The sequence below is a fragment of the Zingiber officinale genome, chromosome 6A, assembly GCF_018446385.1.
Source record: "Zingiber officinale cultivar Zhangliang chromosome 6A, Zo_v1.1, whole genome shotgun sequence".
NCBI lineage: Eukaryota > Viridiplantae > Streptophyta > Magnoliopsida > Zingiberales > Zingiberaceae > Zingiber > Zingiber officinale.
In genome coordinates, this window is record NC_055997.1 from 66,459,270 (window position 1) to 66,485,719 (window position 26,450).

Sequence of the window (26,450 nt, forward strand, 5' to 3'; positions counted from 1 at the left end):
CATAGATTAAAAGTATCACACTACTATTTTATTAGGTAATATAGTAGTATTAGTAATTGGGGTATAAATTGATGTACTGTCAAAACTATGATGAACACTTCAATATCTCAAATCTATAAGTATTTTAAAAAATATTGGTAAATTTGAAAAGACATTTTATTATATTATTTATCTCAAAAATATCATTCCTTTTTATTTTTATTTTTATTATAGCAACTATGAGTTACTAGGACATGTAGCATATACCAACTAAAACAATATTATTATAATATTTTAGCTAGTATCTGTTTAATAACTATTATAACCTGCAATAACTATATTTAAGAAATTACCATAATTATTTTAAAATAATATTAATCAACTTAAAATAATTTTAATGAAGTTTAAGTAATTTTGATAAGTTGATAATGAATATTTTAATATAATAGTAAAGTGATTTTGATTAATTTTAAATATTTTTGATAAAATTTAATAAATTTAAATTAAGTTGATAAATTATTTTGATATAATAATATTTTATGTATAATAATTTTAATTAAAATAAAATTATCAAATTTTTATGTTACAGAAACTACTCCTAACTGTGGTGGGATGTATTTTATTTTATTTTAAAAATAGAGGTGTCTTTTGTATGATTTACTTAATTTGAGGCCCTTTTTTATTTTTGCTTAACGACGAATTTAACAAGCGGATAAAATGTAAATCATCAAATTCCGAGGATAAATGACAAAATTTGATAAAAATCCCGGAACAATATAAACACGCTAGGGTTTTGGGGGCAGAGCAAATTGAAATATCCGAAGGAGAGACGATGAAGAGGCTACATTACTTCTCCTTCTTCTGCAAAACCGTGTCTTCCGCTCCTTCTCCTCGACCCCACGATGCTGCCCTCCTCTTTGCCGTCTTACCTTATTCGGCCTCAGCCACTGCCGCCGGTGCCGCATCCATCACTGGGAAGCATATGTTCATGGCCCAGTACCTCGTCGACTCATGTGGCTTCGACCAGGAGAAGGCCACCGAGGCCTCGAAGCTTCTCAAGGGCATCCAATCCCGGCAGCAGCCCGACTCCGTGCTTGCTTTCCTCAAAAGTTACGGTTTTAACGATTCCACAGTCAAAAGGTACCTACTTTTCTCCCCCAAATGTCTTCTTTTGGATGTAGAGAAGACACTTGCCCCAAAGTTCCAAGCTTTCGAAGATCTGGGTCTCTCCCCATCCGACATCGTCCACCTCGTCAGGTCGAATCCCTCCACCATCCAAATGAAACACGAACGCATTCGATCTAAGATCGAATTTTGGCAAGGCCTTCTCAGCTCCAAGGATGCACTGGTGAAGTTGATCAAGAGAAACCGAGGGATTCTTACGTGGAGCATTGAGAAGAGGATCCAGCCCAACCTTGAGTTGCTTCAGGAATGTGGCGTGGACGGCCAAAAGCTCGCCTTTATCTTGAGGAATCGCCCAAAGATCGTGACACAAAATGCTGATTACTTAAAGTCCTTGATTAGTCGCGCGGAGGACTTGGGAGTGCCACGGACATCGGGGATGTTCCATTGCACTCTGAGTGCACTCTTCACGGTCAGTCGAGAGAAGTTCAAGATGCAAATGGAATTGTTCCGGAGCTTTGGGTGGTCAGAGGACGATTTTGTTGTGGCATTCCAGAAATGGCCTACCTTCCTGCAAGGGTCTTTGACGACTTTGCAGAGAAAAATGGAGTTCTTGATAAATGAGGCTGGATATGCTTCTTCTTACATTGCTACACGTCCAGTAATATTGACACTGAGCTTGGAGAGAAGGATGATTCCAAGACATCGGATCTTGGCAACCTTGAAGTCTTGGGGGCACTGTGAAAGGAATTACAAAGAGATAGCATACATGCTGGATTCCGAGGCCAAATTCTTAGAGAAGTACATTATCCTCTACAAGGACAGGTATCCAGCTCTGACTAAACTCTATGCAAGCTTAAACCACTCCAATACTTCTGATTCTGGACTTCAATGACGTAAGTCATTTTTTTTCCCCTGCAAGTTATTGTTCATGTTACCATTCTTCACTGTATGGCTTCTCCTTTGTCAAACTCTAAAGCTAATATTGATGCCAACAAGCATGAATATGAGAAGAATTCACAGAATCATAATCTTGTTTTTGCATGTCAATATGCACGAAGATAAGAACAAATCACAGGATCATGATCTTGATTTTGTGTGTCTATTGAACTTAAAGCTCTCAGATTCATCACTTGCTATGTTAGACAATTGTTATTGCAAGAGACATCTTTCCTTTATGAACATTCAGTAATCTATCCTTGTTTGAGTTGTGGTTACGCATTGATAGATTCTGTTGAAGTTGCATGGTTGTCTCCTAACATATTTTTATTAAAGGGAGAGGAACTGCTGCCACATGGATGAAATGTTTTGAACACTTTTCGAATTTTGTCAGTTGAAATGGTATTACATGTTTGATCTGTAATCTTTTAGAACACTACACTACTTGTGAGTTTGGGACTTGCAATCCTAGAATCGTAAAAGGCGACTTGGAACCCTTGGGGAACACTACCCTACTTGTGAGTTTGTGACTTGCAATATGGATTAACTCAAGTCAAATTACTTTTATAAAATTTAATGATGTTTTATCTCTTACCTAGCTGACTTTTTTAGAAGGGTTTATTAATTTTAACTCATTTAAAATTATTTTTAAAATGCATAATAATTTTTATATTTTTATATAATAGCATATTGGCATTAATGAGATATCAAACAGTTACTTTGGATTTATAAGGTTAGTTTTTTTCTTTATTTTTTTTTATGTCTAAGGGATTATTAAGTTCTCATATAATGAAAAAATGATATTTTTTCAAAGGTTGAATTGAAAAATGAGGTAAATTTGGAAAAAGCAAGGTAAGGATTGAAGTTGGAGCTTTGCTTCAGAAGTTTTATAGACAATTATTTGATTTGTTGCCATAAATGTGGGTATTAAAGATAAAATGATAGTAATAAAAACTGAACTGTTTTTAAAGGAATTGATTTTCTTTTTACCAACTATAAATTATTATTATTATTTTAATATTCGAAGCATAATAATAAATATTGATCTCTAATGGGATTCGAATTCTAGTTATTTGCTCCTCTAAGTGCTTTGTGACTGAGCACTGTGGAGCAAATAATAATACGATTCTCACCTAGAGAAGTTGTCAATTCTCACGTAGAGAAAAGGAAATTATAAATTACATTAATTCAAAACGTAAAGAAATATATAAGATTATAAAAGGAACAATTCTCACCTATAAGATTATAACTCCTTTTTTTATAGTTTGAAGATAATTTTCATCTAAAGAAGGAAATTGTAAGTTGCATTAACTCAAAACGTAAAGAAATATATAAGATTATAACTCCTAGTTTGAGGACACGACTTATTTTTTATAAAATAACAAAAAAAAAATCTAATGTTTAAAATAAAAATCTAACATACTTTCCTAAAAAAATGAAACAACATTTTAAAAAGTCCCTATTAATTTTAAAAATTAACAACGCAGAGAACTTTTTAATAAATTAAATTCTTGACTGCTTCATTCTCCCCAAAGGAAGAAAATTCGACTCCATTGAGTGAGAAGATGAACTGACAAAGTGTTTCTATCAACATAGTATATGATGCAAGGGGATGTCGCCTCTTCAGTTGGATCAAGTCCTTGTTGCTCCATTTCTTCTAGAAGCTTGGTGGAGTGTCTTCGAAGTTCATCTTCAGTGATCCATGTGTCCTCAATCTCTGAAAACCCTCTCCAATAAACCAAGTATCGATGAGTGCTTCTGTTTGGAGAGATCACTGTTTGATAGCATATAATGCTCTCAATCTGATGAGATGGTGGTGTTATGGATGAGAATGTCGGAATTAGTGTAGTAGGTACACAATCTGTAGACAAATCAACAGACAAAGAAGGGCTTGAATGTTCCCCGATATGGCAGTAAGTCCTCAATATTGAACATTGGACTACTGTTAAAATTAGCAGGTAATTTTTCTCACAATTTGAAATGGTTTAGAGGAGTGAGCATGATGCTTTTTGAAGGAATTTTAAGGAAACCGTTCTACGTGAATGCGGATAAGTACAAAATCCCTTAGATTGTATTCTTTAAATTTACGATTTTCATTAGCTTGAATTTTATAAGTCTCATTACTCAGTGCAATTTCCCTCCATGTTACGCTTGATTTCCAGACTCGTGGGCACATAGACTAAACAGCCAACACACTCATCGTTTATCATTCTTTTAGGTGCTAATTAATTATAATCCGCCCCAACAATTAAAGCTATAAATATTTTTTCTGTTACATGCATGATTCCAATCATTTAATTAAATCATTAAAGATGCATTTGGTCAATTCGAATACTTACTTTATGTCATATGAATTCAAATAATATAGTTATGATTGTGAAATTATATAAGCAATTGCGTAAGAAAAGAAAATATTATTGATTTTTTCTTTTTCTATATTTGAAAAGAATATATACATGGGTATTTATAAGTATATAATCATCTTAAAATCTCCATACTCATGCATTTACATAAATTAGGAGGTTATAAGAGATGATGGATTATAAAACAATGAGGGTGTTTATGGAGTATTGAGGGTTTATGAGCATCCACATACATATGTTATTTTATAATACTCCCCCTTGGATGTCCATAATTAAGGAATCCGTCTCATTAAAACCGTATCAGGAAAAATCCGATGGGGAAAAAAAATCTGGTGAGGAAAAAGAGTATGTCATTTCATAACTGTATCATTATAAATTTATCGAATAACATAGGTGAGAATTACTATCCCTATTTGAAATATTATTTGAGATCTCTGTACTATCGCATTTCAATAACATGTATTAATTTCTTAAATGTTGTTATAGGTAATGTTTTAGTTGCTAAATCTGTCAAGTTATCACTAGAACGAATCTGTTGAACTTTAATATCGTCATTCTTTTATAGATCATGAGTGTAGAAGAATTTTGGTGAAATATATTTAATTTTATCCCCTTTGATGTACCCTCCCTTTACTTGAGGTATACATGTCGTGTTGTCTTCGGACAATATTGTTGGAATTCTTATTAGCAGCTAAACCTCATTTTTCCTTGATATGCTGGAACATTGTTCTCAACCAAACACATTCTCGACTTGCTGCATGTATTACAAGTATTTTGGAATGATTCAATGATGTAGTGACTATGGTTTGTTTGGTAGATCGCCAAGATTGTTCCACTATATGTAAATAAATAACCAGTCTGAGATCGATCTTTTTGTGGATCAGATAAATATCCTGCATTTGCATAACCAATTAACTCCGAAGTAGACATATTAGAATAAAACAATCCCAAATCGATAGTACCTTGAAGAAACATAAATATATATTTAATTCCATTCCAATGCCTATGTATTGGAGAACAACTATATATTGCTAATAAATTTACACTAAATGTTATATCTGGTCTTGTATTATTAGCCAAATATAGTAATGCACCAATTGTACTTAAATATGGTACTTCAGGACCAAGTAGTTCTTCACCATTTTCACTAGGTCGAAAAGGATCTTTGTTCACATCAAGCGAACGAACAACCATTGGAGAACTTAATATGGATGATCTTTATCCACACAAAATCATTTTAAGACCTTTAGTGTATAAGCTGATTGTAGGATAAAAATTTCTTTTGAAAAATATTAGATTTGTAATCCAAGACAAAATTTCATTTTTCCTAGATCTTTTATCTCGAATTCCCTTTTCAAGATATCAATTGTATTTAGAAGTTCTTTAGGACTTCCAATGATATTCAAATCATCAACATATAATCATAAACTCTGGTCCATCTTTTTTTATAAAAACACATGGTGATATTGGATTATTTTGATATTTGTGTTATACCAATAATCTTAGATGTTTATACCAAATACATCTAGATTGCTTCAATCCATACAAAGATCATTGTAATTTAATCGAATAAATATTTTTAAAATTTGAACTTGATGCTTCTGGCAGCGAGAGTCTTTCAAGGATTTTCTTATAAATAACATTATCAAGTTTTCCATACAAATAAGCTATTGCTACATCCATCAAACACATTTCAAGCTTTCCTTGTGCTATCATACAAAGAAGATATCGAAATTTGATTGCATCCACTACAAGGGAATATGTTCCTTCATAATCAATACCAGGTTTATGAGAAAAACCTTGTGCCACTAAATGAGCTTTATTTCTTATGATTTCATTTTTCTTATTTTTCTTTTGTACAAAAACTCATTTGTACCCTAAGGGGTTACACCTTTTGGTGTTTGGACTATAGGTCCCAAAACTTCACGTTTTGCAAGTGATTTTAATTTATCTTGAATTGTATCTTTCCATTTTGGCCAATTATGCATACTACGACATTGTTCAATAGATTTAGGTTTTTGATCCTCATTTTCATAAATAATATCAAGTGCTACACTGTATGCAAATTTATTATCGACAACTTATTTTGATCAATCCAATTTCTTCCCTATCCTGATATAATTTATTGAGATCTCTTCATTATGTTCAAGTATCTAGATCTCTTCTGGGGTTTTATCAATAGTAATGTCAGTCGTCTCTATAAGAGATTGAGCCCACTTCAAAATGAACATCTTGATTAGTTACTCTTTTTATTTTCCAGAAATTTTTATCTTTAGAACTGATTGGTCTACCACACTTCAGGTGAGTAGTAGTTTCATTAATTGATTGTTCAATTGATACATCAAAATGAGTCGGAGCATTAATAGCTGGTATATGTGACTTGTTACTCTTTTCAGGTGAGTGAATATGTAAAATATCGGAAATAGGCGAATATGAATAAGGGAATTTTCCGGAATTTTTGGATATTTTTTGGGAATTTTTCAGAGCTCGTATGGACGAGTTAACGGAGATGAAAACGGGGCCCGGAGAAAACCTATTTAGGCTACCCATTTAAGCGAGGAATTTTTTCTTTTATAATTCCTTTTTACTTATTCTTATTTCTTTTCCTTATTTCTCTTCCTCGCCAAAACCCGTTGCCCTCATCCGCTCCTCTCTTCTTCTCTCGCGCCCGACGCTGGCCCTAACTGTCGTGGCAGTTCCTTTCCTCTCCACATCGCGCTGACTTCTTCTTCCTTCCCCCGACTCGAACTCCTCCTATCTTCTGCCCTAGCCTTTGCACAGCGCCACTGCCGCCTTCTTCTGCCGATTGCCGATCTTCCCTTTTCCCTCTGTGCTGCCAGAGCCGATCGCCACAGCTGACGCCGAAAATCGGCCACAGAAGCTTCAGCGTCGCACCCTGCCCTAGCGTCGACCTTCTGCCAGCGACGCCGGTCTCACTTTCACCTCCTTCCTGAGCCGCATCGTGCCCTAGATTTCCTCTTGTTGTCGGATTAGGTATTATTCAGTCATCATTAGATTTTTCTTTCACCGAATCTTCACTGTCATCTCCTTACCGTGCCTTAAAGTTTCATGCGTGCGTTGTTCAGATTCAAGGAGGAGGGCCGATAGAGATTAGAGGGTTGATGCTTGATCAGTGACATCCTGCTGGGTTCGGTTGATATTTGTGAGGTGAAGTAGTATTTGTTGTGGGCTATTCCTATTCCGGCAGTGAAGTTTCAGCAGGAGGTCTTGACTGTGGAGGACCTTTAGTCCAGCAGCCACCCTAGGTCCAGCAACAATGATCTTTGCTATTGAGCCGCAGTGGCTGTGATTGAAGGTGAGGTGCACAGATTGATCTAGAATTATGTTATCATTAGTATGATGAATGAGGTTTATGTATAGAATTGGATTGGTATTGAATTTAATCCATTGCTTGTTTTGTTACATGAGATCAATCCATTTCTAAGGAAGGATAAGGTTATTAAATAGGTTGGAGATTTTTATTTAGCTATATAGCTAAATATATTATCTGTTTGATAAACGCAGGACTCTGATTCGAGACCGTATCTCGACGAGTATCTTGATTACCGGATTGGACCATTTTATCGGAGGCGGGTACTTTTGACTTATGTCATTTGATATACATAGTAGTGAATTTAACAAGTTGCATTAATTATGTCCTTTATTTGTTTCGGTTAGTCACTACCCAATATCTGATACATGATTGATTGATTGCTTGATTTGCATCCCATGTATACTTTATTTGTTTATACATGCTTATAGGGGGTAGTGATATGCCATGCTTCACCATGTTCAGGACCTAGGTTTTTATACCTTCTATGTACCTTTGATTCGATAGGATTCGTTGACCTAGGGTGCACTTTTCTATATATATGGATTAGGTCAGGATGTTTTTATGGTTATTGCCATGCACCATTTGCATGATTGCATGCTGTGTGATAGTCCGCTCCATTATTGTTGAGCACATCGCCAGTTACATGGATCTGCACACACCACCACTCATGGGTTGGTGGTCGATTCAGGCAGAGTGTGTTGCAGCAGGGACTCTGTTAGGCACCGTTGGTCCGCTCATGGGTAGTGTGACACAACGTGTTATCCGACAGGGATTCCTCCCCGTCATCGTGTACCGGGAGTTGAGAGCATTGCGCTCCTCCATTTATGATTTGGGGTAGGAGGATAGGTGTACTCCGACAGCATCCCATCCACTCGGTCACTCATCAGGAGTAGTGACGACAGAGTGTACGGTTGTCCCAGCCCTACCCACTCGGCCTCACTATTGTGTGAGATGATCGACTGGCGTCAATGGCATCATATGCATGATGCATTTATTGCTTGTGTTTGTGTTTGCTGCATTTATATGCTGCATATTGTTTGGGTACCTATGTTTGACATGCATACAGGATTTCCCTATACCACTCGGACTGTTTGTCCTTATACCCAGGTCCTGGTTAGTACAGTATATCTCCTGTTTACTTCAGATGAATTTTTATCTTTCTTATATCAGGAGACTATACGCATGATTAGTGCTAGGTGTTATTTCCCTACTTTGTATATCAGTTGTACCTGCTGAGTGTTGGACTCACCCTGCCTCCATTGTTGTTATATTTCAGGATGATGCTGTCAGGAGAGAGTTCCAGTTGCTAGTCCCTTGCAGACCACCAGCTGTAGTTGTCTTTTGGTTTTGTTTTGTTTCTTATTTGACTATGTTTGGACTTAGTCTTGTGTTGGTTTTACTTATGGATTTTGTATTGATTCTTATCGTTGATGGTTTTGGTATGATTTGGTTTTATTCTACTACATGCCTGCCTGGACGGCAGAAGAGGTGAGTTCGTCGGATTTGAGCTTTACGAGTGTAGTGGAGTAGGGTGGATTTGAGTCAGAGTACTATTATTTTTGTTTACTATTATTAACTGCATGGTTATGACAGCCAGAGGCTGATTAAATTATATTAACTGCGTGGTGTTTGCTATTATTTATTGTTATGATGTCAGCCGCCTGTGGCTGAGGTATATGTGTTATGTAGAAGTTTCAGATTGTCCGTCGTACAGGGGAGATGCTGCCAAAATTTCTTCGGACAGGGACTCCTCCGGGGCGTGACAGAATACATTAGGCAATTGATTTGCAATATTTTGCAAATGTATTTTTCTTTGCACTTCAAGTTCACATTAATTTGTACGAGGATCAAATTGCGATAATGATGCATGCCAAGTGACTTCTTTAGGAAACTCTTTATTTTCTTCCCTAACTTTGGAAAAATTATTTCATTAAAGTGGCAGTCGGCAAATCAGGTCGTAAAGACATCTCTCGACATTGGTTCCAAATATCTTATAATTGAAGGAGAATCATATCCGACATATATTCCCAATTTCCTTTGGGGTCTCATTTTAGTGCGTTGTAGTGGACTAATTGACACATATACTACATATCCAAATATTCTCAAATAGGATATATTAGGCTACTAACCAAAGTTAATTATAAAGGGGAGATATATAATAACTGGTTGGCCTGTTAAGTATAAGTGTTGCTGCATGCAAAATAGCATGTTCCCAAATGGATATAAGGAGCCTAGTTCTCATAATTAATGGTCTAGCTATTAATTGAAGGCGTTTACTAAATGATTTAGTGTTGTGTACGAATCCGCAAGTGCACAGTTGTCGTCAAGTAATAAAATATCGATCATATAAGGATTGGGTTGAGCACTAGTGATTTACCATGGTGATTTATCTAAATTATCGAAGTGTTTGTAGTTTGTGAATTAAAAGGAAGAGAAAGAGAAGTAAGCAAGAAAAAGAGAGACAGAGAATTGGTTTAAGCAAATTGGTCAAGAATGATGTTCTAGGGGTTCGGTTTTATTGTGATGCTAATTAATGTACTATGAATTATCCACCTTCCATTCTTTATCCTTATGCACATGTAGGAAGTCTAACTAAATACCGACACTATTATATGACGGTCATGTCGGAGTGCTACCCCTATTGGTATCCAATATCATTAAGTAGAAGAGGTAACCTAGAAAGTTCGGTTAAAAGGATACCCTTGTCACTATGACCCCCAGCCATACAATCACTAGATTACACAGGACACTTATTAAAATAGGATTAGAAATAACCCATTAAGCCTAATTAGATACTTCTTTGTAGAGAATTATTCTCCCTTTCAAGACAATACTCTAGATGTCCGATTAAAGGGATACTCTTGTACAAGGGTCCCTCGGTCATCTGATCTTGAGCATCCCCTCTATGGGATGAACAATCAATACATCTATTCAACCAAATGAAGCATACAAGCATATAAGCATTCACACAAACATTAAGTCAAACAAGAACAAGACATAAACATGTTATTCAAATGGAAAATTGGCAAATCCAATGAGTTTACATTAGTCACATATCACAATTACTTCTTTAATAGTAGAACAAGGAGGATCTACTCCATAAAGCAAGGAAAAGAATAAGAATACAATCTTCAACCCAAATCTAAAGAGAAGAGAGGAAGAAAGCTTATCCAATGCAGTGAGTGGTCTTCGGATCCAATCTCAAGCTTCTGGAGGTGGATAAGCGGGCGTAGATGACTTCAGATCGTCGAAGAGAGTGCGGATATGAGCAAATCTTGACCAAGTGGGTCTCCCTTGTAGGATTGTTGCGCTAGAAGGGGGTGAATATCGCTCGTAGCTAATTCGTTTCGAAAAACATGATCAAAGATAATGCAGCGGAAAGAAAGACAGAAAGAAAAACAAACAAAGCTAACATAGTTTGTTTTTTACTTGGTTTGAAGTCTATGACGACTTCTACTCCAAGACCCGCGATTGTTGATCGCTTTCATCGGGCAATTCACTATTAGTTCGGCAAATCTTTTACAAAGTTGAGTACAATAGATTTATAATTTAAGTGTTGTAATTAAAAGTATACCAACAACTTCTGTGGATTTGGAAGGTTGTGTTTTCAGTTGTTGGAGTCGCGTCACATAGTCACCGGAGTTGTGTTGTTCGGTGGTCGGAGCAGCGTCACTCAGTCGTCGGAGTCGCGTCGTGGAGTCGCAGGAACATCTTTGGAGCAGCGCGCAAGAAAGCAATCGCGAATCTGAGTTGTGTCCTTGTCTATTGGTGGAATGTTGCTTATCTAGGCTATTTCGGGCGCTTGGATCCCTTCAGGGCGCCTGGACCATGATGTCAACTCATCCAATCAGTGCACTCCAAGTTGGCAAAGAGATAACTCTTGGCATTCCAGGCACCCAGACCAGGTCCAAGTGTTTGGACCAGCTCCGGGCGCTCGGACCAATTTTTTCCAGCACTTTATTTTTTGCAAAATAAAGTTAGTCCAGACAATAACCAATATCCAAAATATGAATTTTACTATGAATTTGACAACCTCGGATTGTCCAGCTCTGAATTTGAGTTTCGTTGAAAGTCTAGGTTGAACCGATGCCTACTGTTCCCTCCTCGAGGGAACGTGTCCTCACCTACTCCTCTCAGGAGAGTTACCTTTTGTTAGATCGATCCTCCACGACCGTCTGGACTTTTGCTTAGCATTCGAGAATTCAGGTTTTCATGTTGAACGTCCGCTCCATGACCTATCCAGACTTCCACCTAGTCTACGACCACCAAGATTTTCACCTAGAGTCTTCGACTCTAGGATTTCACCCAAAGTGCTCGACCCGCCAAGAATTCACCTTGCCTAACCACAATTAGGACTTTCCTTTGCCTAGGGTTACCTCCCCCTAGGACTTAGAGTTACCTCCTCCTAGGGTTTTCACCTACCTAGATGCCTAGAATCCACTAGGACTTTTACCTAAGCACACTTAGGTCTTTCCTGCAAGCTCATTCAAGGTTGTTAGACAACAAGTAATCTTAACTTTGGACACTTTACCATAATTAAAACTTAGGTTTGATTGTCTAGTGCACCCTGCACCAACAATCTCCTCCTTTTTTATTATGACAATCTGATTCAAAGTTAAGTAAAATATACCAATAATGTAAAGAATTTAAGCATGAGTATAAGTGAAACAATTAAAAGAACTTATGCATAAGTAAAATAATTTAAATAATTTCCCTTATGCTCCCCATTAATCAAAAGTTATATGTTTAACTTAACTTTAGCCTTTCTTTCCCACTTTGACATACATAAAAAAAATACTAAGTTAGAGAGAGAAAAAATTGATTTGTAAAGATAGTAAAAAAAAACTTCTAATTGCGATCATAATTACATCACTAAGATCCCCCTTAAATAAATAATTTTAGTTTTGAAAGGAATTTAAAACACTTAGTTAAGTTTTTAGAAAAAACTTTTAAGGACCTAATTGGCTTTAAAAGGAAAAAAAAAATTAACAACTTTAAAGCTTAAACCGTTATCTTTAAAAAGTCTTTAGTTAAAACTTTTAACTAAATATGTTAGCTTTCGAAGGATTTCTTAAAAAAAAAAATACTTAGCTTTTGAAAGATGTCTTAAGAATAATTAAAATTTGAAAGATTTCTTAATAAAATTTTACTTAACTTTAGAAAAATTTCTTAAGAAAATTTAAATACTTAACTTTTGAAAGATGTCTTAAACTAAATGCTTAGCTTTAGAAAAATTTGACTAAGTACTTAGCAAAAATAGCAAAAAAAAATCCTTTTAAAAATTTAACTAAAGATTTTCTTTTAAAAAATTTAACTAAATACTTAGCTTTAGAAAAACTTCTTTAAGATTTTAACTAAAGAAAAAATTAAATATTTTTCCAAAACTAATTGAAAAATATTTAAAGTTACTTTTTAAAAATGGTTAGACTTTCTTTTTCAAAAATAGTTAAACAAAAAAAAACTGAACTTTCTTTTAAAAATACCTTGAACTTTTCAAAAAACTTTATTTTAAAATTTTGAAACGAATACTTTAAATTTTGAAAAAAAAATATTTTTTTTAAAAAAATATTTAATTTAACTTGAGTTCTTTGACTCTCCCTTGATCAATGCCAAAAAAATTTAAGAGAATTATTTAAGTTTTGAGGATCCTAGAGTCCAAGAAAATAAAATAAGATAAAAGTAATTATCTATTTTCCTGATTTTCATCTCACCCTTTCTTGATTATCAAACATGTGAATTTTATGGATGATAGTGAGATGGTGAGAATTCTGAAAAAACAAATTGAACTTAAAAAATATTTAATATTAAATTTTAAAATATTTGGGTTTGAAAAGTAAAAAAAAATTAACTTTGAGAAAATATTTAACTTAATGCCTCAAGTCTTGTCACTCCCCCTTGATTAATGCCAAAATTAAGTTTAGGGTCCTAGAGTCCAAACATGAGTATTTAAAGCAACAAAGTCTTCAAAAACAAACATCTATTTTTTTTTAAACAAATATCTAACCTTTAACTACTAGCTGTTTACCATGAGCTAGTAGCTTTCACTTGGTTAGTCAAGTTAAGTAAGTGTTCCAAAAATGAATAACTTAACTTAATCACTGTAACTTGGAAGTTTAGGTAGTACCCTATGCATCTCATATCATTCTAAGTGTTTGTCATACACAAGCAAGGTATTCCTAATGTGCTTGTGAGATGCTCTAGCTGAAACCTAGGGGTACATGCTTTTTAGGGGTAGATACCTAGACTAAGTCCAATCTTTTGAAAATGCTAATAGAATAGGAATTTTGGAAACATTTTTCCTAGAATTTTAAAACTAAGCTGATTTTGAAAAAAAAAAAAAAGCATAACTTTTGAAAGAGAAATAACTTTGAAAGTATTAAAATCTATTCTACTAAGCGCATACCTAATTGTCTTCTAAGTGCACTGGAGTCAAGTTCAGATAAGGATTTTGTAAAAATATAGGCTAGGTTTGACTTAGACTCAACATAGTCAAGTACAATGTCACCCTTAGTTACATGGTCCCTTACAAAGTAATGTTTTACTTCTATGTGTTTAGTACTTGAGTGGTGCATTAGATTTTTAGTTAAGTTGATGGAGCTTATGTTATCAATTAAAATTTTTATATTTTTATAATCTAATTGATAATCCTTTAAAGTGTGCATCATCCATAGTAATTGAGATGCACATTCTCCCATTGCTATGCACTCTGCTTTAGTAGTGGATAGAGCAACACAGTGTTACTTTCTGCTTGACCAGCTTACTAGGCATTGACTTAGAAGTTGGCAACTTCCATTTGTGCTTTTTCTATCTAGTTTGTACCCAGCATAGTCTGACTCAGAGTACCTAAGTCAAACATGCTAGTCCTAGGGTACCAAAGTCCTACACTTAGGGTTCCCTTAATGTACCTAAGTATTCTTTTTACATTAGTTAGGTGAGATTCTTTTGCACAAGATTGGTACCTAGCGTATATACCTACTGCAAACAAAATATCAGGTCGACTTGTAGTTAGGTATAGTAGACTCGCTATTGCACTTCTATAATATTTCAAGTTTACTGATTTTCCTTCTAAGTTAGAGTTAATTTTAACATTAGTTGTCATTAGGGTATTTATATTTTTAGAATTTTCTATTCCAAACTTTTAATTAATTCTTTAGCATATTTTGTTTGAAAAATATATATTTCTTATTTTGTTTGTTTTATTTGTAAGCCTAAGAAAAACTTAAATTCTCCTACTAGGCTCATTTCAAATTCACTTTTCATTAATTTAGTAAATTCTTTTAAAAATTTAGTATTAGTTGAGCCAAAAATTATATCATCTACATAAATTTGAGCTATAAAGATATATTTTTCTATGGTTTTAACAAATAAAGTTTGATCTATTTGTCCTTGGTTGAACCCCTTGGATATTAGGTAGGTTGATAGTCGTTCATACCAGACCCTAGGTGTTTGTTTTAGTGCGTATAAGGTTTTTTTTAACCTAAAGACATAGTTTAGGTGGTATAAATCCTCAAATTCTGGGGGTTGATTTATATAAACTTTTTTTTTATGAACCCATTTAAGAATGCGGATTTTATATCCATTTGGTATACTTGAATCCTTTATGTGCTGCATAGGCTAGCAGCATCCTGATAGATTCAAATCTAGCCACAGGTGCATAGGTTTCATCATAATCTAATCCTTCTACTTGGTTGAATCCCTTTGCTACTAGTCTAGCCTTATTTCTTACTATTTCACCCTTATATGTTAGAGTGTATACTAAAAGCCTAGCTTTTGTAAACATTTATTTGTTGAAATAAAAGAATCACATTGGTCAATATCTGCATTTACTTATTAAATGTAATTGTTCAATTAATTTATATAGTAGACAACATGGAAATGTAATTGTTCAATTAATTTATATAGTAGACAACATGGAGTGTGGTGTCACACTCAGAAGATCATGTTGTCGATTCTTTATAAATTATAAACAGTTGCTCGCGACTAAGATAGAAAGGAACAAACTATCAGTATAGTCGTAGTGTAATTAAGTATTAGTTTATCTTGACTAATAAATTACACTGATACACTTTAAGTATATTGAGTAGGATCATTTAAGTATGTTCTTTTTATACTGACTTAGTAAAGGAATTAAACCTTATTTATTATGAAAGTGTGTGCTCTTAATCATAATATAATACCAAGCACATATATTTTATATTTATTTCTTTGACTTATCAAAGGGTGAGGTTTAGCTCGATAAATCAATATGCCCGATAAGTTGGGAAATTATATTACTTATAGTGTCTATTGTTGATTATAGAAGGAATCTGTGTCCTAGTTATCTAGGTTGAGAATGTCCCCACGAGGAGCTCATAAGGATTGCCATGTTAAACCCTGCAGGTGGACCTAGTCCGACATGACAATAAAGTTGAGTGGTACTACTATTGGAGCTAGATATTAATTAAGTGAGTTGTCAGTAACTTACTTAATTAGTGGACATTCATAATCTTAAACACAGGGAGACTAACACACTCATGATAAGAAGGAGCCCATAATGTAATTTGAGATTGGTGCGGTAATGCGGTAATGCGGTAATAACTCTCTAGTGGAATGAGTTATTATCGATGAACTTGAGTTGTGTGTTCGGGGTGAACACGGGATACTCAAGCTCATCGGAAGACCAAAACCAATTTCTCCTCTAGGTCCCTGTCGTAGTCTCATTATAGCCTCAAGTCCATCCAAATGTAAGGCTCTTCTTGGTGTTCAAGAAGTGGGCCGGTCCAATGCTTGGTGACCAAGCAAGGGTCGGCCACATCCTCTTTAAAGGGGCCGACCCTTTGCTTGGTGACCAAGCATGAAGGGGCCGACCACAATATTCAAACAAGGAGGGTTGTTTTTGAATTTTAAAATTTTCTCTTTGTAGAAAACTATAAGTTTTAAAAGAGAGATTTTAATTTTAAAAACTTTCCTTATTTGAATTTGGTCACATGTTTTAATAGAGTTTTAAAAGTTTTAAAACTTTCCTTTTTTAACCATCCTCATGGTTTAAGGAAAAAAAAGGGAGATAAGTTTTAAAATTAAAATTTTCTATCATCATGTTAAAAAAGGAAATTTTATTAGAGAAGTTTTAAATTTTAAAACATGGTTTTAATTTTTTAAAACTTTCCTTTTTTAACTCTAGGAAAGAGAGCTTGTAAAATTTTATAAGAGTTTTTTCTCTTGTAAAATTTTATAAAAAAAATTATTATTCCTTTCCTAAAAAATGGTGGCCGACCACCTTGCTTGGTGCCCAAGTAAGGGGCCGACCAAGCTTAATCCTAAACCAAATAGGATTGATCTCAACCATTGATTGATGATTGATTCAATCAAGAGGAAAGAAAAGGAAAAATAAAAAGGGAAAAAGAAAAAACTCTTGGATGATTTTATTTTTTGTAAAAGGTTTTTCCTTATTTACCTTGGGCAAGTAATATAAAAGAAGGGGTGAGGGGGCTTCATGAGACACAACTCTTATTCTTTTGCTTGGAGGATCTCTTGGTGGCCGGCCCTCTCACTTCTTCCTTTCCCTTTGCTCTCTACTCCTTGGTGGTGGTGGTGGCCGGATTTTAGAAGAAGAAGGAGGAAGCTTTTTGGTGGTGTTCATCTTGGAGGATCGTCACCCACACGACGTCCAAGGCGAGGCGAGAAATATAACAGAAGATCTTGAGGTCATTAGCTTACAAAGAGAATGTATAACTAGTATTTTTCTTCCGCATCATACTAGTTATTTTTCTTTGTATGAATTCTAAATACAAGAGGCAATTAGATCTAGTTTTTCGAATAAGTTTTTTTGAGTTTGTGTTTTCTTCTTTTTCAAATTTGTGATTCGATTGTTCCTTTTGGTTAACCTAGAGTTATTTAAGGAAATAAATATTAGCTTTCCTTAAAAGGCTTTGCCTAGGCGGTGATGGTTGCTCCCATATCCAAGAAGTCCATGTGCCTCGCCATGCAGTCCTGGAAGCTAATTTTGGAAATTAATATTTATGGAATTAATAACCTAGGTAAATTTGAATCAATAGTGTTAAGTTCCGCTTGCGATTCAAATCTAAACCATTAAGAACAGAAAAGTTAAATTTGGAATCAATGATGTTAAGTTCCGTCTGTGATTCCTAATTTAACTTCTAAAAAACACAATAGGTTATTTAAGGAAAGGTTCGACACTTGTACAAAAATTTTTGTACAGTGGAACCGGTACGTTTTCCTAGGACTAACCAACAATTAAGGAAAGGTTTGCCTCTGTGTTTTTTTAGAATTCAAATTGGTTATGCACATGTCATACATAATTTAGGCAGGAAAATAGTAGGATGTGCTATCTCTTTGGTTGCAGGCTCCAACTATTATGGCTTATTAATATTGTGTGTGATTGGACCCTTGGACATGTCAAGGGCATTATTTGTGTGCATGATTGTATGTATAAAATATAGCAGGAGCTGTATTATTTTTAGAATTTTATTTTTGTTCGATCTAGAATACATGTACATTCCCTCGTGGAATATAGGATCGATATATGTAAAATTCTATTTTTGTTGTGGATCAAATTCTTGCGAGGCGTGGTAGTTTTGGAGCACCAGAGATGCAGCAGAATAAGAAGCAAGATGGATGCGACAACTCGACCCGATGGCGGTGGCTAAAGATGACAGTAGCTAGGGTTGGAGCATACTGAAGATAGTGATGGAAAATACCATAATAGTTGGAAAATTAATTTCTAAATTTATTGCTTTTATTTACTGTGATGTTTATATGCATGTGATGTATGATAGGATAGTTTAAAAGTCCTCATTTTAAATAACTAAGTGGGAGAGAGATTTATTTTAATAAATTCCACGGTCTCTATTACTGGTTTGTAAGTGATGCAAGCAAACTTGCGCGTTGGCTCTGAGTGTCTTCCTCCATATCAGATGAGTTTGTTTGCGGATCACTAGATCAAACTTCCATTTAGGATGACTATAGGAAATTAATTAAGAGCGTGTGATCTTCCCCATCGGAAGGGGCATAATCTTATTAATGGACTTAGTGTCAAGTAATGGTATACACTTAGGCACGTCTAATAGTATCCTCCCCATCAGAGTCACTACTATTATTTGTGTGACCAAAGGAAACCAACTATTAATTTATTTGTCAAAAAGTTAGGTTGACAAGATAATAAAATTAATGGGTTACACCCTCCTTTTACAAAAGATGAATTTGTATACGTCCACACTATCGTGGCATACAAAATTCACGGTGTTTTGAGGTGTTGGTTAATTTAAAATAGTATTGTTTGAGGAATCAATATTATTCTAAATTTAGAGTCCTGACCAAAGTTATTTTTGTGATTCTTAGGATGACTTTCAAATCACTGGCCATTATACTGAAAGAGAACAAACTTACTGGTCCCAACTATATTGATCGAAAAAGAAACCTGTACATTGTCCTTACTACTAAAAGCTATAAGTTTGTACTGACTGAGACTTGCCCTGATGCACCTGACGGTGACTCTACCCCAGAGGAGATTGAGTATCATAAGAAATGGATAAAAGCTGATGAGATAGCACGGTGTTACATTTTGGCATCTATGTCAAATGTATTGCAACATCAGCATCAAGATTTACCAACAGCTTATGATATAATGAACAATCTCAAAGAACTCTTTGGGCACCAGAGTCGGACTGCTAGGCAAGAGGCAATGAGGAAGCTAATGATAGCCACCATGACTGAGGGGACACCCGTAAGGGATTATATCCTCAAAATGATGGCTTATCTGAATGAAATACAAGTCCTTGGAGGAGAAATCGATGGGGAAACCCAGGTCGATATAATTCTCCAAACGCTACCCAAAAATTTTGAGCAGTTCCGCCTGAACTATAACATGAACAAAAGAGAGTATATGTTGGTAGAACTTTTGACAGAACTACAGGCAGCAGAAGGAATATTTCGTCACAGTTCTCAGATTCACTATGATGAAAATGGTTCTACTTCTAAGCCGAAAGGCAAGAAGAAGAAGAAACAGGTCTTTTCAGCAAAGAGAGTGAATAAACCTCAGGGACAAAAAGCTGGAATGAAGAAGCCGAAAGGCAAGTGCTTCATTTGCAAGCAGACAGGGCATTGGAAGGCGGACTGTCGTCGTAGGAATCAGAACAATAAAGGTATATCTCATGCTCTAGTAGTTGAAATATGTTTAGCGGTGTTATCTACCAGCACCTGGTGTGTAGATACGGGAGCCACTGATCATGTCTGTAATTATTTGTAGGGGTTCCAGGAAACCCGGTGACTATTTGAAGGAGAGATAACCGTCTACATAGGCAATGCTACTAAGGTGGCGGCTGTTACAGTGGGAGACGTTTACTTATCTTTTGATAGGAATAGAAATTTGATTTTAAGAAATTGTCTTTATGTACCCAGTTTTAGAAAGAATATAATTTCAGTTTCTAAACTGTATTTGGATGGATATTCAGTTTCCTTTAGTAACAATGTGGTTATAAAGAGAAATAAGGTGATTATCTGTTCTGGTGCATTAGTTGGCAATTTATATACTTTAAATCCAATTTCTCCCACAAAGCAAGATATGGAAATTAATAACACATCTTCTAACTCTAATAAGAGAAAAGAACCTTCGGAAATGAACCAAACGTATCTTTGGCATCTAAGGCTTGGTCATATTAACTTAAGTAGGATTCAAAGGCTTGTAGCCGATGGACTCTTGGGTTCATTAGAGTTGGAAAAATTTCCTGTTGGGATCCTTTGGATGGCTAGAGAGGGGGGAGTGAATAGCCTCCACCAAAATCTTAATCTTTTCATAAAAATTCTAAGCGAGTTTGTTAGCGCAGCGGAAAATAAGCAAACAAAAAGAAATTATACGAGAAAAGAACCAAGCACCACTAACACAAGATATACGAGGTTCGGGGATAACTTGCCCCTACTCCTCGGCATGTCCGTAAGGTGGACGAGCCCTTGATCTTCGGTAGATCACACCCCGGATGACTCCGGCTAATGAAGCTCTCCTTCTCGGTGGAGAAACCTCTCCACAAAGTCTTCGAACAGATTTAAAATGAAGCACACAAGACTTACAGATCACAGTGGCTCAAAGAAAATCGAAGTAAGCTCACAGCCACGAAGATGATGAAGACAGAGTCCAAGAACACAGCAAGCTCTCAACCGAAACACACACAGCTTTTTACTTACTTCTCGTTCTCTTCTTCTTTCCAGCATACACTGCTTCTTATGTCTCTGCATTCGATCAGCCTGCACCGGATCGCTACCAACCTGCACCGAATCCCTGCTGCAAGCTACGGCGTCGCCAATCGCTTCTCTTCCTCTTTTGATTCTCTGAGCTCACACCAATAGAACCACGATCTTCACTGGTGCCTCTGAGCTCGAACCAATCACCAGGAGTTAAGCCAATCGCCGCCTGATCACTGCCAGAAACACAGCCAATCGCAACCTGTAGCTGTTGCTGCTTCAAATGCATTTGACGCAGAGAAAGCAGTGGAAAGATCCTTTGTCTCATTCCTTTGATGAGGCTTAATTTAAAACTAAGCACTGGTATGGTACCTGCAACTTGTATCTCCAAAAGACTCACAAGGTTAAACGAGATGGGCAAAAGAAGTGCGAATCGTAAAATATCGAGAAAGCGCATGCACATGAACTTAATCGTGGATCGGCAGACCGATCACAGATTGGACCGATCGCAACACCGATCGGTTCGAGGTTGGTCCGATCGGTCATGGCGGCCGATCGAGTTGATGTGGATCGGTCCATAGACCGATCCAACGCCTTTTCTTCGCGATATTTTCTCCGATCGGTCTACGCATCGACGATTACTCAGATGTGCTATCGAGTGTTTCCTGATCGGTCTACTGCATCGAGATTACTCCGGTGCTATCAGTGTTTCGATCGGTCACCGCACCGATCGTAAAATTTAGTCTCACTAGATCGGTCTGCGGACCGATCGGTCATCCAGACATCGATCGGTCTGTTGACCGATCCGACGCCTATGTGATACTAGGATTGGTCCGAGAATGAGCTACCGAGCCCTCTCTGACCTAATCCGGTCCAGAGAACGAGCTCCCGAGCCCTCTCTGACCTAGTCCGGAGAACGAGCTGCCGAGTCCTCTCTGACTTTGTCTGGTCCAGAGAACGAGCTACCGAGCCCTCTCTGACCTAGTCCGGAGAACGAGCTACCGAGCCCTCTCCGACTTCGTCCGGTCCAGAGAACGAGCTACCGAGCCCTCTCTGACCTGGTCCAGAGAACGAGCTACCGAGCCCTCTCCGACCTGGTCCGGAGAACGAGCTACCGAGCCCTCTCCGACCTAGTCCGGAGAACGAGCTACCGAGCCCTCTCCGACTTCGCGTGCCAAGTTTCCAACTTGGACTTTTTCCTTCCACATGATCAACCTTGATCAGTAATCAATCCGAGTTCAATTAACATCTGATACAAACTTAAATCAGTGTCAACATCAAAACAACTGCCAGGTCAGACTATATCAACATTTCCAACATGTGAATCTTGCTTGGAAGGTAAAATGACCAAGAGACCTTTTAAGACCAAGGGGTATAGAGCCAAAGATGCATTAGAAGTGGTTCATTCTGATTTGTGTGGTCCTATGTCTATCCAGGCAAGAGGTGGTTATGAATATTTCGTCTCCTTTATAGATTATTATTCAAGATACGGATACATTTACCTGATGCGCTGTAAGTCTGAATACTTTGACAAGTTCAAAGAATATAGGGCTGATGTGGAGAAATGTCTTGGTAAAAATATCAAGACACTACGGTCTGACCGTGGTGGCAAATACCTCTTTGGAGAGTTTAGGAGTTACTTATCAGAAGTCGGGATTCAATCTCAATTGTCTGCACTTGGTACACACCGATAGAATGGTGTGGCAGAACGAAGGAATAAGACTCTTATGGAGATGGTTAGATCGATGATGAGTTTTTCAGAATTACCAAATTCGTTTTGGGGATACGCTCTGGAAACAGCAGTGCACATTCTGAACTTAGTACCTTCTAAATCAGTATCTTCTACTCCCACAAGATTGTGGAATGGGCGAAAACCCAGTCTAAGACATATTCGGATTTGGGGTAGTCCAGCACATGTGCTGAAACCAGATGCTGATAAGTTAGAATCTCGTAAAGAAGTTCTTATGTTTGTGGGTTATCCCAAAGGAGCGAAAGGTGATTTATTTTATAGTCCTAAAGACCAGAAGGTCATTGTTAGCACCAATGCCCAGTTTTTAGAAGAAGACTATATAATGGATCACAAGCCTAGTAGCAAAATTGTTCTAGAAGATATTAGAGAGGACACGCCTACTTTAGTACCAACAGTACAAGATGTAACGCCCAAAAATTCTCAAAATAATTATTAAAAATATTCTAGTATATTTCTGAAATTTTAGGATATTTTTATAGAATTTTTAGAGTAGCAGAAGTAGCAAAAACAAATAGAACCGTAAAATAGCCTACGCGGGAATTGAACCCGAGACCTATTGGGTCCTACGACCTATAGATAGCTTTAGTAACCAAGTGAACCCAGCAGGGCCGTGCTCAAAGAAAAGGGAATCAATTAAATTTATATTAAAGTTGGGTGAAATTACCCACTTAATATAAATAGGGAATTAATAAGTGAAGAGTTATTTTAACGTGACTTTTCCTTCTCCTCACCCTAGCCACGCCGCCCCCTTTCCCTCTCCTTCTCTCGGCGCCAACCACAAGAACAAACCTAAGGTTCCTTTCCTAGGGCTTCAAGGACACCTTCCGGGCACGACTCCGACACGAGGACGTTTCTCTCCGTGAGAGGAACGCGTAGACGCAAGAGAATCGTCGAGATGATCGTCTCCATCGGAAAACTAGCGACTAGATTCGTAAGAAAACTAGCGCAAGAGGTAAGAAACCCCTCACCTGCAGTATAAGTAGCTTCTGTATGAATTTTAAGCTTCAGTTTGGTAGTATGTAGACTTCCGGCACAAAGGATGCGAACTAGCGCATACCAGGTGTTCGAATAAATTGTTAGCACAGTTAAAATCCAATTTAGGCATTTTATTAGCTTAGACAAATGCAATAGAAGCATTTTTACAGCTTATATAGTCTTGCTACAGTTTTTATTGACTAGACGTCTAATGGGTGGGCTCCCACAGTCGCCTCTAGGTTCAGACAACCTAGTTCTAGGTTTAGATAACCTAGTAAAAGCAAGACAACAAATATTAGCTATGTTCAGTATTTTACTTTTCAGTGGCACTGTACAGGATTAGATATCCATTGGGTTGGGCTCCCATAGTCGTCCCTAGGTTCAGATAACCTAGTAACCCTACTAAATTCGGGACTTGCAAACCCGGGTCTAGTTAGGGATGTGCGCACAGCAAGTACAGTTGTTGGGCCCAAACAGCAGCATGATTACTATTTTAGTCTATTATGAATATAGTTTTCAAAACCTCACAAAATAGTTATGTGAATTCAGTACAACTTTAGCATCAGATCAGTATTAGTTTAGCTCAGTTTTTGTATCATTTAGTTCTCCTATTGATACAATGTGATAGTTATGATTAGCTTTATTGCCATGATCAGTTTTGTTTTCTATGTATTGTATGCCATGCCATGCTTAGCATATTCAGAATGTATTTCAAATAGCATGTTTTAAAAACATAATTTGCATCGTATGCATGTTTTAGTGAGGTAGATGGTTTCTTACTAAGCTCTCAAGCTTACAGATACTATTTTCCTTATACTGCAAATAAAGGTAAAGGGAAGATGGACTAGTGGAGGCTGGAGGTCAATGCAATGATGAAGATGTGTGTGGATGGAACTTGGAACAAAGATCTTAGGGAATTGCAGCGAGTTTTGTTTCGAACATTAGAACTGTTAGCTTTTCATTATTCCGCACTTTAGTATGTTAAATGCCATGAACTAGTAAATTATGCACTCTACCATGCTTGGAACATTAGTTATGTGATGTTAGAATGTTTCCCAGTCACTTTAGAACTTGTATGTGTGATTTTGCACGAGATAGTGCTGAAATCAGACCTTAGGCACGAAATCAGAAACCCCAATCGATCAGCTGATCGATTGGGGGCTTCCCAGTCGATCGGTTGATCGACTGGGCAACTTGTTTCGCGAACAGTAAGCCTCTGGATCGATCAGCCGATCGATCCAGCAAATTCTGTCGCGAACAGAAGGCTCTGGGATCGATCACTGGATCGATTGGCCAGTCTGGATCAATCAGCCGATCGATCCAGAATATTGCCCCGAGCACAGTAGCGTGCTGGATCAATCACTGGATCGATCCAACCTGAGTCCCGCATACAGTAGCCTGCTGAATCGATCACCGGATCGATTCGACCATTCCAATCGATCTGTGGATCGATTGGGAGGGCTGAAATCAGCCGAGAAACCTTTAGTCCAGCTCCTTGACCATGAGGGATGTAAAATATATTATGAATAGCTTAGATTACACCCTCTAGCACATATAGAATAAAGAAATGATAATAGTTTAGCAAAATTTTGATTAGTACAGCTTCCGCACTTAGATTTAATGATGGTCATGGAATAGTTAGCACAGCATAATGTGACGGTCTGGCCTTACAGCCTAGCCAGTAGAAGGCGGGTCGTTACAGAGTGGTATCAGAGCAGAAAGTTTCCATATTTCCTACACACACATCAGCATTGAACCTGCAGCTTCCAAGTAAGAAACGTCTCTCACTTTATTATGTCCTTTCTTTCATGTTTATAGATACTGTAGCATGTTGATTGATGATAGTACTTAACATGATAGTGATAGTAGTTGTATAAACATGATTGCTTTAGTTATGTATGTCCTTTGTTCCTTTAGAGATGGCACGAGGACGCCCAGCTAGAAGGGCACCAGCCACTGAGCCCCAAAGATGAGGCAAGCAGCCTGCCTCCACCGGACTGACAAGTATTAGTGGCTCGATTCTGACGAAGATAGCATTTGAAAATGCAACAGAGATAACCACCTTAAAGGCTAATCTGAATACTCCCACAGTCACCCCGGAACCAAACTTAGCGCCATGAGTTTTAGAGGTTCCACAGATCCAACTCTGACAGACAGTGGCTCCAAAGATGGAGGCAAGAAGAAGCCTATCCGATCCAAAGGCGGAGAGTCGCGAGAATTTCTCAAGCACCGGTGAACCATGGGATGCTCAAGCTCGGTTCAAAACATTTGAGAGTAATCGATGGAGCTTACGGGTGGCGAACATGAGAAGGTGAAGTGTGTCTCCTTCATGGCGGGAGATGCACGATGTGGTGGGAGAGAATCGAGCGGCGCCCGGTGAACCGGATGTCATGGGCACTTGAGAAAGAATTCTTGAGGAATTCTTTCACATGCGGGTCACAAACCGCCACTACGACGAGTTCACCGAGTTTCGTCGGGGCAACCTATCGAGAGAGGAAGTGAAGAAATTCAACAGATGGCCTCGTCATGCCTGAACTAGTCGGCACGAAAAAGAACGTGTCTTGTTGATGTTCAAGATCCGAGGCGAAATAGCGATGAACGTGGTGGCGGTATTCATAGGCCACAAACCATGAAGAACTAGTCAGGCTCGACCACCGAGCACTACGAGCAAGATCAAGCAGTGAGCAAGTCCTCTCAGAGTCCAAAGGGCAAGGAGGCTCAAGTACTCAGAAACAACAGGGCCACAGCTCCAACTGGAAAGGGAACTCCGGCAACAAGTGCAAACCAGGGAGTTACCCAAAGGGAGGACCAGTCA

At 37.2% G+C, this 26,450-nt stretch overlaps 1 protein-coding gene across 1 annotated transcript; it reads left to right on the top strand.

The window, feature by feature from the left end:
- Positions 1–758: 758 nt before the first annotated feature.
- LOC121996474 (transcription termination factor MTERF8, chloroplastic-like) lies at positions 759–2,318 on the top strand. The gene has a single exon (XM_042550463.1). It carries the CDS (start codon positions 812–814, stop codon positions 1,994–1,996), a length of 1,185 nt encoding a protein of 394 aa, XP_042406397.1. The 5' UTR covers positions 759–811; the 3' UTR covers positions 1,997–2,318.
- Positions 2,319–26,450: the final 24,132 nt, after the last annotated feature.

Excerpts from the sequence above, each read along its gene's own strand:
- LOC121996474 (XM_042550463.1), top strand. The coding sequence starts at position 812 with ATGAAGAGGCTACATTACTTCTCCTTCTTCTGCAAAACCGTGTCTTCC.